This window comes from Xenopus tropicalis, chromosome 9 (assembly GCF_000004195.4).
Source record: "Xenopus tropicalis strain Nigerian chromosome 9, UCB_Xtro_10.0, whole genome shotgun sequence".
NCBI lineage: Eukaryota > Metazoa > Chordata > Amphibia > Anura > Pipidae > Xenopus > Xenopus tropicalis.
In genome coordinates, this window is record NC_030685.2 from 63,948,310 (window position 1) to 63,963,574 (window position 15,265).

General features: G+C 37.3%; 1 protein-coding gene across 5 annotated transcripts in view; it reads left to right on the forward strand.

Annotated features, from left to right (window-relative positions):
• ttn (titin) overlaps positions 1 to 15,265 on the forward strand; it is a 222,150-nt gene that overhangs the window by 157,665 nt on the left and 49,220 nt on the right. For all 5 annotated transcript variants that reach the window (XM_031892916.1, XM_031892917.1, XM_031892918.1 and 2 more), the window contains 28 exons: positions 71 to 385; positions 480 to 628; positions 992 to 1,142; positions 1,231 to 1,512; positions 1,613 to 1,915; positions 2,032 to 2,334; positions 2,431 to 2,712; positions 2,872 to 3,171; positions 3,262 to 3,564; positions 3,655 to 3,963; positions 4,046 to 4,327; positions 4,996 to 5,295; positions 5,382 to 5,675; positions 5,763 to 8,729; positions 8,819 to 9,139; positions 9,225 to 9,509; positions 9,596 to 9,895; positions 10,511 to 10,813; positions 10,904 to 11,179; positions 11,278 to 11,577; positions 11,661 to 11,963; positions 12,052 to 12,351; positions 12,434 to 12,721; positions 12,809 to 13,105; positions 13,386 to 13,688; positions 13,784 to 14,089; positions 14,203 to 14,490; positions 14,872 to 15,162. In XM_031892916.1, coding sequence (XP_031748776.1) covers positions 71 to 385; positions 480 to 628; positions 992 to 1,142; positions 1,231 to 1,512; positions 1,613 to 1,915; positions 2,032 to 2,334; positions 2,431 to 2,712; positions 2,872 to 3,171; positions 3,262 to 3,564; positions 3,655 to 3,963; positions 4,046 to 4,327; positions 4,996 to 5,295; positions 5,382 to 5,675; positions 5,763 to 8,729; positions 8,819 to 9,139; positions 9,225 to 9,509; positions 9,596 to 9,895; positions 10,511 to 10,813; positions 10,904 to 11,179; positions 11,278 to 11,577; positions 11,661 to 11,963; positions 12,052 to 12,351; positions 12,434 to 12,721; positions 12,809 to 13,105; positions 13,386 to 13,688; positions 13,784 to 14,089; positions 14,203 to 14,490; positions 14,872 to 15,162 — 10,701 coding nt within the window. The remainder of the gene's footprint in view (positions 1 to 70; positions 386 to 479; positions 629 to 991; positions 1,143 to 1,230; positions 1,513 to 1,612; positions 1,916 to 2,031; positions 2,335 to 2,430; positions 2,713 to 2,871; positions 3,172 to 3,261; positions 3,565 to 3,654; positions 3,964 to 4,045; positions 4,328 to 4,995; positions 5,296 to 5,381; positions 5,676 to 5,762; positions 8,730 to 8,818; positions 9,140 to 9,224; positions 9,510 to 9,595; positions 9,896 to 10,510; positions 10,814 to 10,903; positions 11,180 to 11,277; positions 11,578 to 11,660; positions 11,964 to 12,051; positions 12,352 to 12,433; positions 12,722 to 12,808; positions 13,106 to 13,385; positions 13,689 to 13,783; positions 14,090 to 14,202; positions 14,491 to 14,871; positions 15,163 to 15,265) is intronic.

Genomic DNA, 15,265 nt, shown 5'->3' on the forward strand with positions numbered 1-15,265 from the left:
TTTTTCAATTCCATTTTATAAAAACAAACAAATAAACGTATATATACATTTTATCTTTATCATTGTATAGCTGTTCCTGGACAATGTGAAAAACCATCTGTTAGCAGTGTAAGCCATGATTCTATGACTGTCAACTGGGAAGAGCCTGAATATGATGGTGGTTCACCAGTGACAGGATATTGGCTGGAATTAAAAGAAACCACTGGAAAGAGATGGAAGAGAGTAAACCGCGACCCAATCAAAATCATGCCCCTTGGTGTTTCCTATCAAGTTACAGGCCTTATTGAAGGCTCTGATTACCAATACCGTGTGTTGGCAATCAATGCAGCTGGTGTTGGTCCTCCAAGTCCACCATCTGACCCAGTAATTGCTAGAGACCCCATATGTGAGTACACTTAAATATATAGATAGTTGTTCAAATAATGTAACACTTGGGTAAAATAAAGTATAATAATCCCAATTGGTTATCTTTTTCGTAGCTCCTCCTGGGCCACCAATACCAAAAGTTACAGACTGGACAAAGTCATCAGCAGACTTAGAATGGATTCCACCATCTAAAGATGGAGGATCTCCCATCACTGGATATTTTGTTGAATACAAAGAAGAAGGCAAAGAGGAATGGGAAAAGGTTGGCAAAATATTTTAAAATAAAATTATCCATTGCATTGCATATATTTAAACATTTCCAAGTTGAGTTGTTGCCTATAAGTTGGAACCTATAGGTAAACCATCATACAGAAGTTTTTGTATATGGCTATGTATATATATATATTTTTTTAATATTTCCAATAATGGCCAAGGATCTTGGCAAATTATGACATAGAAAAATGAATGAGATCTATGCATTCAAATTTAATTCCCTATAAAAACAATTCATCAGCTTCAACTAATACCATAGTTGCTAATGTCTCTAGATTATTGTTATAAATAGACAAAAGTGGATTGTTAAAGATGTCCTAATAAAATGTATTTTTTTACTGTTATGTTTTAGGCAAAAGATAAAGAAGTACGAGGTACTAAGTTTGTTGTACCTGGATTAAAAGAAGGAAGCTTCTACCGATTTAGAGTTAGAGCAGTTAATGCTGCTGGAGTTGGTGAACCTGGAGATGTAACTGATGTCATTGAAGCCAAAGACAGAACAGGTATATGCCATGATTCTTGTTTTTTTGTTGTTTTTATACCATTGTGATTTTAAAAGCTATAACATTAATTTTTTTCCTGCTCTTACAGTATTGCCAGACATTCAACTAGATGCTAGTGTTAAAGAGAGGATTGTTGTCCATGCTGGAGGAGTTATTCGTATAATTGCTTATGTCTCTGGAAAGCCTGCACCGGAAATTTCTTGGAGTAGAGATGAAAAGGCCTTACCACCAGAGGCTACCATTGAAACAACAGCCATTAGCTCTTCACTGGTTATTAAGAAATGCCAAAGGACACATCAGGGCATTTATACTCTGGTTGCAAAGAATGCAGGTGGCGAAAGGAAAAAGACAATTATTGTTGATGTTTTAGGTACAGTAAAAAAACATTTTTAAATAACATGTATATGACAGATTAATTTAGATATTTCATTCTCATGAGCATTCATATATACTATTTTGATAATCTGCAGATGTTCCTGGGCCAGTTAGTTTGCCATTCCAGACTGAGAACTTGACAAATGACTCATGCAAACTGACCTGGTTCTCGCCAGAGGATGATGGAGGCTCAGCCATAACTAACTATATAATTGAAAAACGGGAGGCTGATCGCAGAGGATGGACTCCGGTGACATATACAGTGACAAGACAAAATGCCACTGTTCAAGGTTTAATAGAAGGTGTAGCCTACTTTTTCCGAATTGCAGCTGAAAATAGTATTGGCATGGGACCATTTGTTGAGACTGCAAAGGAGCTTGTTATTAGAGAACCAATATGTAAGTTTAATCTTAATTGTCCTTTTTGCCCAAAAGTCCAAATTATCCTTCCATGTACAATATTGATAGTGCTATACAATTTTATACTAGATATTAACATTTTTGACCTGTTACAGCTGTACCCGAGCGTCCAGAAGACCTCCAAGTAACAGCAGTCACCAAAGAGTCTGTAAGCCTCAGCTGGAAGCCTCCTAAATACAATGGAGGATCTGATATTACAATGTATGTACTTGAATGTCGCTTGATTGGAAAAGACAAATTTTACAGAGCTACAAAGGAAAAACTGCTTAACAGAACATATACTCATGAAGGCTTAAAAGAAGGCGACACTTATGAATACCGTGTCAGTGCAGTTAACATTGTAGGACAAGGAAAACCATCATTCTGCACAAAACCAATTACTTGCAAAGATGAACTAGGTATAGTTTTTCTCAGTATTAACTGTATGAATTTGTAGTATTCAGAAGTTATCTTTGTTACTTGTATAGTAACATTTATCTCTCCATTTATTTCAGCTCCACCCACTATTGAACTTGATTTTAGAGACAAGCTTATTGTAAGAGTTGGAGAATCTTTCAGTATGAATGGTAGATACACAGGAAAGCCAGCACCAAAGGTCTACTGGTTGAAAGATGAAATAACAGTTAAAGAAAGTGATCGCACAAAGATTAAAACCACAGCAAATACTCTGTGCCTTGGTATACTTAAAACAGTTCGAGAGGATTCAGGAAGATATTGCGTGGTTGTAGAGAACAGCACAGGAGCAAGAAAAGGCATCTGTGAAGTGACAGTGGTTGGTAAGTTACTATTGCAAAATAATGAAAATCTTGGAAAACTTTTGCTGGGAATTTTATTATCAAGACCTATAGTTTAATGTTTTAACTAAAATTAAATGCAGTGGATTGTTAATGTATATCAATAGTAAATTGTTTTATTGTTGTTTTCCACTCAAACAGATCGACCTTCACCTCCAGTTGGTCCAGTTATTTTTGATGAAGTTCATAAGGATCACATGGTTATTTCCTGGAAGCCACCACTTGATGATGGAGGCAGTCAAATCACTAATTATATAGTTGAAAAGAAGGATACTAACAGAGACCTCTGGATGCCAGTGACATCAGCAACTACAAAAACAACCTGCAAAGTACCCAAACTTATTGAAGGAAGGGAATACGTTATTCGTATTTGTGCAGAAAATACGTATGGCATAAGTGATCCACTATTGTCTGATGAAATAAAAGCAAAGGACCGCTTCCGTAAGTAACACCCATCAGTGTAATCCATTTAAATGTAAAGGTAGTTTAAATTGATTAAATTCATTTTGTTACTTCATGCTCCATTTGCAGGAGTTCCTGAGGCACCAGAACAGCCAATTGTTAAAAATATAACTAAAGATTCAGCATTGGTAACATGGAACAGACCAAAGGATGGAGGAAAGCCTATATTTGCCTACATTTTGGAGAAGAGAGAAACAATGTCTAACCGATGGGCAAAAGCCGCCAAAGAGCCTATTTATCCAGACTCACAATATAAAGTAACTGAACTACTTGAAGGTTGTGAATATGAGTTCAGAGTATCAGCACAAAATGAAGTTGGAGTGGGTGATGCTAGTCCACCATCTAAACCATTCTTTGCTAAAGATCCAATTGGTATGGGAATCCTAATGTCAGTCTTAAAGTATAATGTATCAAATACAATGTTCTCAGATCATTAGCTAATTTATTGTATTTATCCTACAGTGAAACCAAGTCCCCCAGTCAACCCAGAAGCAGTTGATAAAACCAAAAATTCAGTTGATTTATCTTGGCATCCCCCAAGGCATGATGGTGGAGGCAAAATTATTGGTTATCTTGTTGAGTATCAAAAGGTTGGAGAGGAAGAATGGAAAAAATCTAACTTTGCTCCTGATGGCTGCCCTGATACAAAACATACAGTAGTTGGCCTTACTGAAGGTGATACATACAAGTTCAGAATAATGGCTGTAAATGCTGCTGGCGAATCTGAACCAGCCTATGTCAAGGATCCAGTACAAGCTAAAGACAGGCTTGGTAAGTTATAACTTTGCTCCAAATACCATAGTGTATGTCAGAGCCCATGTAATCATAAATTAACATGTAATTCTCTCCATAGAACCACCCGAGTTAATACTTGATGCAAATATGGTAAGAGAGCAACAGATTAAAGCTGGAAATACTCTAACACTTAGTGCAGTGATCAAAGGAATTCCATTCCCCAAAGTATCATGGAAAAAAGAAGAAAAAGAAGTATCAACAAAGGCAGATATTTCCGTTACCCCTGTTGGAAGCAAGTTGGAAATCCGTAATTGTGCCAAAGAAGATGCTGGAATGTACTCTCTAACTGTTGAGAATGCAGCTGGCTCTAAAACAGTGTCGGTTAAAGTTATTGTACTTGGTAAGAATGAGATTTTATTTTAGCAATATATATGTGTTATTTTTATAACAAGCTAATTTTATTGATAGTAATGTCTTTTTGTATATTTTAGTTTTAGTAACACAACGATATTTAGCAATAGATTTACAATTGCGATACAGATTCTTAAAAAAACGAATTACATGACTTTATAAACATTCAGATGTAAAGTAAAATATACACTTACACTAAACTTTCATTAGTTTGCTTCAGAAACTTGTATGCCTTTTATATCATGATCCATTTATAGCACTGGAGACTGCTGCTTAGGGCATTTTATGGATTACTTCACACTGTAAATGGAAATTGTTTGATATCAAAAAGAGGTCCTGCAAATGCTACTCACTAATTGCTTGCTATGGCTTACAAGAACTGTAGCAAACTTTGCCCTGTTATTACAAGATCATCAGTTTTCTGAATTAATAAAACCATTATCAAGTACAATGGTGGTTATTCATTCAAAAAACTAGTGATCTTATTGCTCTTTACAATTTTTATACTTTTTATTGCCTGTCATGATACTGTTGTAAAAATTATGTTCATTACTTTGTTCTTAATAGATACTTATTCCAGAAAAAGTCACAATATTAGCTTTTTTCCTGTTCTCGCTTAAATTGTGTTTTTATAAATTTAAACACTTGTACTTTTAGACAAACCTGGCCCACCAAGAAATCTACTGATAAGTGAGATAAGAAGAGATTCTTGCTACCTTACTTGGAAGGAGCCAGAAGACAATGGCGGCTCAGTCATCACAAACTATGTGATTGAAAAACGGGACGTTGCAAATCCACGCTGGATACCAGTCTCAACAACATCTAAAAAACACAGTGTAATGGCTAGACATCTTTTAGAAGGCACACAATATCTATTCCGTGTTGCTGCAGAAAACCAGTATGGACGTAGCACCTACATTGAAACACCCAAACCAATCAAGGCAATTGATCCAATCTGTAAGTATTTATTATGATATGCAGATTCATGTTGCTCACTGTATAGTAGACAAGTAGCATTAAATGTGTTTCTGCTTTTTTCTCAGATCCTCCTGGACCACCAAAGAATCTTCACCATACAGATGTAGACAAAACAGAAGTATCCCTTGCTTGGAACTATCCTGACCGTGATGGTGGTTCTGAAATTACTGGTTTTGTGGTTGATTATCAAGAAGATGGAGCAGATGATTGGATTAACTTTAAAACTGTGTCCATACCTGAATGTGTTGTCACTGGATTAAAACATGGAAAAATCTACAAATTCCGAGTAAGGGCCCAAAACATTGCAGGACTAAGTCGCCCAGACACAACAGTACCAATAGAATGTCAAGAGAAACTTGGTAATTTATTTTTTATTTTTAAATATTTTGAACAGTAATGCTGAGTGTCTTGGAATCTATAAATATGTATTTCTTATTTTATTTCAGCTGCACCAAGTATTGAAGTTGATGTTAAGCTGATTGAAGGTCTGGTAGTCAAAGCTGGTACAACTGTAAGACTTCCTGCCATTATGAGAGGCATCCCAGTTCCAACTGCAAAATGGGTTACTGATAGCACAGAAATTAAATCAGAAGGCAACTATACAATTGATACAGACAGTTACTCAACAGTGCTCACACTAAAGGAATGCACAAGGAAGGATACAGGGGAGTATCTGCTAACAGTATCAAATGCAGCTGGAAGCAAGACTGTAGCACTTCATCTTACAGTTTTGGATGTCCCTGGACCACCAACAGGTCCAATAAATATTCTGGAAGTTACACCAGAATATATGGTTATCTCTTGGAGACCACCAAAGGATGATGGTGGAAGTGCTGTAATGAACTATATAGTTGAGAAATGTGAAGGAAAGAAAGAAACTTGGGGAATAGTCAGTACTGGAAGCACTCAGACTAAAGCCAAGATTCCACGTCTCCAAAAAGGTTGTGAATATACTTTCCGTGTTAGAGCAGAAAACAAAATGGGTATTGGTAAGCCCCTTGATTCCAAGCCAACTGTTGCCAAGCATATGTTTGATCCACCTTCACCACCCGGAAAACCAGCTGTGCTTGATATTACTGAAAATGCTGCCACAGTTACATGGACAATACCAAAATCTGATGGTGGCAGTCCAATTAGTGGTTATATACTTGAGAGAAGAGAAATATCTGGTAAATGGATTAGGGTCAACAAAACACCAGTGCTTGACCTGAAGTTCCGAGCTACTGGGTTATATGAAGGAAACACTTATGAATTCAGAGTATTTGCTGAGAATATTGCTGGACTAAGTAAGCCATCACCAGTATCTGATCCAATAAAAGCCACTCGTCCAATATCACCCCCAGGTCCACCAATAAATCCAAAACTTAAAGACAAGAGTAGAGAAACAGCTGATTTAGTATGGACAAAACCCAACAGAGATGGAGGAAGCCCTATTTTAGGTTATGTTGTGGAATGCCAGAAATCAGGATCAGCACAGTGGAACAGAATCAACACTGATGATCTAATTAAACAATGTGCCTTTAGAGTACCTGGCCTAATAGAAGGAAATGAATACAGGTTCCGGATTAAAGCTGCAAATATCATAGGAGAGGGTGAACCAAGAGAACTACCTGAATCTGTAATTGCAAAGGATATCCTTCACCCACCAGAAATTGATCTTGATGTGACCTGCCGTGACCTACTCACTGTGAGAGTTGGGCAAACAATTCACATTTCTGCTCGTGTGAAGGGTAGACCTGACCCAGACATGACATTTTCCAAAGATGGACGAGTAGTTGGTAAAGACAACAGAACTGAGATAACACAGGACTTCCCACATGTTGATATGCAGATAAAATCAGCAGTAAGAGCTGATCATGGTAAATACACAATATTGGCAAAGAACACCAGTGGACAGGCACAAGCTGTAGTTATTGTCAATGTGCTAGACAGACCTGGACCATGTCAGAACCTTAAGATTAGCTATGTTACTAAAGACGCCTGTATGGTGTCTTGGGAAAATCCACAAGATAATGGTGGGTCAGAAATAACAAACTATATAGTAGAATACCGTGAACCAAATCAACGAGGATGGTATGTTATTTCTTCAGACCTCACAAAACGTTTAATCAAAGCATCATTGATTGAAAATCATGAATACTTCTTCAGAGTCTGTGCAGAGAACAAGGTAGGCCCAGGCCCAGTGGTTGAAACTAAAACACCTATTCTGGCTATTAATCCAGTTGATAAGCCAGGTGAGCCAGAAAACCTTCATATTGCTGAAGTAGGGAAAACGTTTGTTTATCTGAAATGGCGTAGACCAGATTATGATGGTGGAAGCCCAAATCTGACTTATCATGTTGAAAGGAAACTTAAAGATTCTGAAGAATGGGAAAGAGTTCATAAAGGTAGCATCAAGGAAACCAGTTACCTAATAGACAAATGTCATGAAAATCAACTGTATCAGTTCAGAGTCCAGACCAAGAATGAAGGGGGTGAGAGTAACTGGGTAAAAACAAGTGAAGTTTTAGTAAAAGAAGAGCTTTTAAAGCCTGTTCTGGATGTTAAATTAGTTGGAACACTAGTTGTGAAGGCTGGTGAGACGATTAGAATTGAAGCTGGAGTAAGAGGAAAACCACAGCCTGAAATAACATGGAATAAAGATAAAGATGCCACCGATCTAAGTAAATCTCCTAGGCTTAAAGTTGAGAATGGATCTGATTTCTCAAAGTTTATTCTTGAAAAGTCAAAGAGAACGGATACTGGTAAATATGTTGTCACTGCCACAAACACAGCAGGAAGTTTCACAGCATATGCCTCTGTCACAGTTCTTGATGTACCAGGTGCCGTAAGAAACATTAAAATTTCTGATATATCAAATGATAGATGCACACTTAGCTGGGATCCACCAGAAGATGATGGCGGCTGTGAAATACAAAACTATATTCTGGAAAAATGCGAGAGCAAACGTATGGTTTGGTCCACATACTCTTCCTCTATTATACTGAATCGTGCACAAGTAACTCGTCTGATAGAAGGAAATGAATACATATTTAGACTTCGAGCAGAGAATAAAATGGGCACTGGTCCACCTACAGAAACCAAACCAATAGTTGCTAAAACACGCTATAATAGACCTGGTCCTCCCGAGCCTCCTGAGGTAACCAAAGTAAGCAAAGAAGAAATGACAGTGGTCTGGAATCCACCTGAGTATGATGGTGGCAAATCTGTGACTGGATATATTCTAGAAAAGAAAGAAAAGAGGTCCTTGAGATGGGTTGCTGTCACAAAAAGTGCAGTCCCAGAAAGACGCATGAAAGTTGCAAACCTCATCCCAGGGCATGAATACCAGTTCCGTGTTAAAGCAGAGAATGAAATAGGACTTGGAGATCCAAGTGGGCCATCAAGACCTGTTGTTGCAAAGGATCCCATAGGTAATGAACGTGTTTCAGGTTCATGACAGTTTGTAATTTCTGGGGGTTTTTTTTACATGCCATAATTCTATTATTTTTTTTCTTTTTAGAACCACCTGGTCCTCCAACAAATCTAAAGGTGGCAGACAGCACAAAGACTTCCATAACACTGGGATGGGGCAAACCTGTGTATGATGGAGGTGCACCAATAATTGGGTATATTGTAGAAATGAGGCCTAAGATTGAACGCAAAGATCCTGAAGAAGGATGGAAGAGATGCAATGTGGCTGCTCAGCTTATCCATACTCAGTATACTGTTACCAGTCTTATTGATAAAGAGCAATACGAGTTCAGAGTTTCTGCACAAAACCAAGTTGGTATTGGGAGACCTGCTGAACTCAAAGAGGCCGTATCCCCTAAAGAAATACTTGGTAAATATTTGTTCATAAAAATTGTTTACTGAATTATTAAACAGATATTTTATTTCTAACCTTATCACAATTAATTTATCCACAGAATCTCCTGAAATTGACTTAGATGCCAGCATGAGAAAGTTGGTCACAGTGAGAGCAGGATGCCCTATTCGCCTATTTGCGGTGGTTAGAGGAAGACCTTCACCTAAAATTACCTGGAGAAGAATGGGAATTGACAATGTGGTCAGAAAGGGTCAGGTTGATCTAGTTGACACCATGGCTTTCCTTGTTATCGCTAACTCCACACGTGATGATTCAGGCAAATACTCCTTGTCACTTGTCAATGCAGCAGGAGAAAAAGCAGTGTTCGTTAATGTGAGGGTACTTGGTAAGTAATCAATGAGACATTATTAAAAAAAAAAAAAATACTGAGTGATTTAAGCAATATCATTTAATTGCATCTATTTTCCCTAGATACCCCTGGACCAGTGTCAGACTTTACTGTTTCTGACGTCACAAAAATGTCATGCCAACTTTCATGGGTTCCTCCGGAAAATGATGGTGGAAGTCCTGTTACTCACTACATTTTGGAAAGGAGAGAAGTTGACAGAAAGACATGGGCTACAGTAATCGCAGATCTGAAGAAAACAAGTTTTAAGGTTGCAAACCTTGTGCCTGGGACAGAATACTATTTCAGAGTTACAGCTGTAAATGAATATGGCTCAGGTGTTCCTACTGAGACTCCAAAAACTGTCCTTGCAACAGATCCAATTAGTAAGTATCATGGATTATTTATATGACTATAAATGTTTTCATGCCCTTTGAAGTCTGCTAAAAATTATGTTTTCACGTACTTTTATTCAGAAAAAAAATGGGTGGGTAAAAATATGTAACTAAAAAACAAATACAGAAAATGTCCTGACAACTCAAATGTCTGATAAAACCAAACAACACCATATGATTTCTTATTCCTCTGAACAAATTTGAAAACTCTAAGGGTGAAGGCACAAGGAGCTACTAGTAGCAGCTACTTGTCAGGGCTACAAAGATAGACAATGCTGATTATTTACTGATAACAGTCTCTGTGTGTGTTTTAGCAGAGGCAATTCTCAGTATTTTCTATCGCAGGGTATTTTCTGGCAAGTAGCTGCTACTAAGTAGCTTCATGTATTCACCCTAAGCCCTTCCCCTGTATGTCTTCAGTGGAACTTAAACTATTGGTTAACTTCTTTATTCTTTTCTCTCTGTTAACTATGTCCTTTCTTTTTTTTTGTTTTGATCTTACATCTTACTGTAAAGTCTGTGCGAAATTAGTAAGATTTTTTTTTTTTGCCTACTTACTGAAATCATGTTTTTTTGCAACTAATTTCCATTAATCTATTTTTACAGGTGCTCCTGATCCACCTAAGAAGCTTGATGTTACAGAAATTACAAAGAACAGTGCCACCTTGGCTTGGTTGCCACCACTGAGAGACGGAGGAGCCAAAATTGATGGCTATGTCATTAGTTATCAAGCTGAAGGACAGCCAGAGCACAACTGGACACAGTATTCTGTTGTTAAAGATTTAAATATTGTGGTTGTTGGTCTTAAGGAAGCCACAAAATACAAATTCAGGGTAGCAGCCAGAAACTCTGTTGGAGTAGGCTTGCCAAGAGAAACCGAAGGCTTATTTGAAATCAAAGAACAACTATGTAAGGAAAATTCATTAAAAATATAGCATACAACTGTTAAAACCTTTAACATGTCAAAACATTTATATCTTATCTTTATTTTTTATACAGTGCCACCAAAGATATTAATGCCTGAACATATCAGCATAAAAGCAGGGCAAAAACTTAGAGTTGAAGCCCATGTGTATGGCAAACCTGCTCCTGTCTCTGCATGGAAGAAAGGAGAAGATGCTGTAATGCCATCAAGTCGTTTAGCAGTGCATAAGGCACAGAACTCAACTGTTCTAATCATTAAAGATGTAACAAGGAAAGATAGTGGATATTATTCTCTTACTGCAGAAAACAGCTCTGGTGTTACTACACAGAAAATCCGTGTAATAGTTATGGGTATGTAAAAAAATATCCATGTGTGTGTATGTAACAACAAATATGACTTATTTTATGATCACTAATTACAATATTCCAATTGTGTTTGCACAAAACAGATATTCCAGGGCCACCAGAACCACCATTTGAAATTAGTGAAATTGACTCTGATGCTTGCACATTGTCATGGCACCTGCCTCTTGAAGATGGCGGCAGCAACATTACAAATTATGTTGTTGAAAAGTGTGATGTCAGCAGAGGTGACTGGATAACAGCAGTTTCATCAGTTACCAAAACCAGTTGCCGTGTTGGAAAACTTATACCAGGACAAGAGTATATATTCCGTGTCCGTGCTGAAAATCGGTTTGGAATTTCAGAGGCAATTACATCAGGAAAGATTGTGGCCAAATTTCCATTTGGTATGTAAAATTTTAGTAAATTGACATTTTCTTATTTTTTTCTGCTCTTGAAGTATAAAATAACCATAACATATTCCTTTCAGATGTCCCTAGTGAACCCAAGAATGCACGTGTTACCAAAGTCAATAAAGACTGCATATTTGTGGCTTGGGATAGACCTGACAGTGATGGTGGAAGCCCTATTACTGGTTATGTAATTGAACGCAAGGAAAGAAACAGCCTGCTTTGGGTCAAAGCAAATGACACAGCAGTACGTACAACTGAGTATCCTTGTGTCGGTATGGTTGAAGGACTAGAATACACATTCAGAATTTCTGCACTAAACAGAGCTGGAGCTAGCAAGCCAAGCAAACCTACAGAATTTGTCACAGCAAGAACACCAGTTGGTAAGTAGTACCTAAATTATTCAGTCATTTTCATTATGGTATTATCTGTATCTTTGTATTAACTGAACCAATATATCCTATTTTCTAGATCCACCTGGTAAGCCTGAAGTTATTGATATCACCAAAAATTCTGTATCTCTTGTCTGGACCCGGCCAAAACATGATGGAGGAAGTAAAATTGTGGGATACTTGGTTGAATCTTGTAAACTTCCTGGTGAAAAGTGGGTAAAATGCAACACCACAGCATCTCAAATCCCAACTGAGGAATTCACAGTTACTGGATTAGAAGAAAATGAGAAATACCAGTTCAGAGCAACTACAAAAACCGCTATCAACATAAGCAGGCCTTCTGAGCCCTCAGATCCGGTCACCATTCAGGCAGAGAATGGTATTTTTTTTTATCACTTAAAAAAAAATGAAAAATGAAATAAAATAATATTGTTAGTAACAACACTTTATTTTATTTACAGTTCCTCCAAAGATTGATCTAAGTATACAGATGAAATCTTTGATCACGGTGAAAGCTGGAGCCAATGTTTGTCTTGATGCTCAAGTTTTTGGTAAACCTATGCCAACTATTGGTTGGAAGAAAGAAGGAGAAGTTGTAAAACCAGCCGAGGGCATTAAAATTACAACAAAGAGAAACCTCACCATGCTGGAATTGTTCAGTGTTAATCGCAAGGAAACAGGAGAATACATGGTTGTTGCTGAAAACGCAAGTGGTTCTAAGACAGCAACTATTAAACTCAAAGTTCTAGGTAGGAATAGCATTAAATTTTTCCATTCCTAGTTAAGAGGAATTTTCTAGAAGTCCATATAATGGTTTCTATATGTTTTTATTGCAGATAAACCTGGGCCACCTGCTTCTGTTAAGATAAACCACATGTACAGTGATCGAGCAATGCTTAGCTGGGATCCTCCTCTTGAAGATGGCGGTTCTGATATTACCAATTATGTTATTGACAAGCGTGAAACAAGTAGACCTAACTGGGCACAAGTCACCGCAAATGTACAGACCACAAGTTGCAGCATTGAAAAACTGATTGAAGGACATGAATATCAATTCCGCATTTCTGCTGAGAATAAATATGGAGTTGGCGATCCAATTCTGACAGAAACAGTAATTGCCAAAAATCCATATGGTAACTATACAAACTTTTACCTCTTATTTTATGGGGGAATGACAGACACATTTAAACAAACATAATTAAAGATAATGTATTAAAGGTATTGTATTTCCTAAAACTGGTCTGTCCTGCAATGTAAAATGCATTTTCAACTGTACAGGGAATCTGTAAAAAAGACCATGTACAAACCATCACTTGTAGAAGTGTAGAAACCATTTTTCAATACTCAAATTGAAAAAGCCAATGTAGAAGTTTTGGAAATCAATGGTCTGAGTTTTACAATATATTTTTTCAGATGTACCCGGCAAATGTGACCCACCAGTAGTAAGTAATATTACTAAGGATCATATGACTGTAAGCTGGAAAGCACCTGCTGATGATGGTGGATCCCCCATTACTGGATACATGCTTGAGAAGCGTGACACAAAATCTTTTGCCTGGTCCAAGGTAAACAGAAAACCTGTGATGGACAGAACTGTGAAAGCAACTGGACTACAAGAGGGCACTGAGTATGAATACAGAGTGATTGCTCTTAACAAAGCTGGCCCTGGCAAGCCAAGTGATTCATCAAAAGCAGCTATTGCTCTTGATCCTCAGTGTAAGTAAATAATATCCTGTTTCTCCCAGAATGCACTAGATTATAATGAACTTTGTATTAAATGATTGTTAAATGATTGTTTATTATTTCCACAGATCCACCTGGACCACCAGCTTTCCCCAAGGCAATTGACACAACCCGAAACAGTATAAGCCTGTCATGGAGCAAACCAGCATATGATGGAGGAAGCCCCATCTTGGGATATTTGGTTGAAGTAAAAAGAGCTGATGCTGATAACTGGATCCGGTGCAATTTGCCCAAGAATCTTCAAAGCACAAACTACACTGTTACTGGTCTGATGGAAGATACCGAATACCAGTTCCGTGTTTCAGCAGTGAATAAAATTGGATATAGTGACCCCAGTGAAGTTCCTGACAAACATACAGCTAAGGATATCTTAAGTACGATATTGCTATTCTCTGATTAATTTACTATAATAATATTCTTTTTACAGTTTTATTTTATTATTACATATGATGTAATGTTTGCATGTTTTATTTCATTTTTACAACAGTTGCTCCAGAGGGAGAACTAGATGCTGATCTGAGAAAAGCTCTTGTGCTTCGTGCTGGTGTAACAATGAGGATCTATGTGCCAGTGAGAGGACGTCCAGCACCTAAAATCTCCTGGTCTAAATTGAATGCAAATCTGCGAGACAGAATTGGACTTGATATTAAGACCACTGAACATGACACCTTCTTGCGTTGTGAAAACGTAAACAAATATGATGCTGGCAAATATATCTTAACCCTAGAAAACAGCAGTGGCATAAAAACTTATACTATTGTTGTTAAAGTTCTTGGTAAGTCATTTTTATCATAGCTGAATGTTTTATAATCACCTGCCGACTTTCTGCATCATTATTTATCTGTTAAAATATTTTCAAGAACCACTTTGCACTATTTATTGCAACAATTCATGAGCCTTGATTGTAGTAACTAGTAACTAGTATCAGTCAAACACTTAAAGTGATTTAACAGCTCACAAAGTATCAGAGTTTGGAGTTGTGATTAGGCCTTTCTGGGAATGCCACCTAAACCAGCATATAGTATACTATATACAGATTCTAACTCCATCAACCCACCCCCCTAGAAGTAGACATGTGACAGGAGTTCCTTAGTAAGGAACATCTCCATTTTAAGAGATCTTTTTGTTTTAATAAATGTATTTATTTTATCTGCAGATACCCCAGGACCTCCAGTTAATCTCATTGTTAAAGAATCCTCTAAAGATTCAGCAATGATTTCATGGGATCCTCCACTTATTGATGGTGGCAGTCCAATTAAAAACTACATTGTTGAAAAACGAGATGCAGAAAGAAAAGCCTGGTCAGCTGTTTCCACAGACTGTGCCAAAACATCATTCAGAATACCAAATCTTGAGGAAGGCAAATCTTACTTCTTCCGAGTATTAGCGGAAAATGAATATGGCATTGGTGAACCCTGTGAGACCCAAGATGCTGTCAAAGCTTCCGGTAAGAATTTTTTTTATTGCTTGATGAAAATTTAAAAGCAACATTAAAAAGCAACATATCAGGTCATTAAACTTTTATTACAAACCATTGCACTGATTTATAA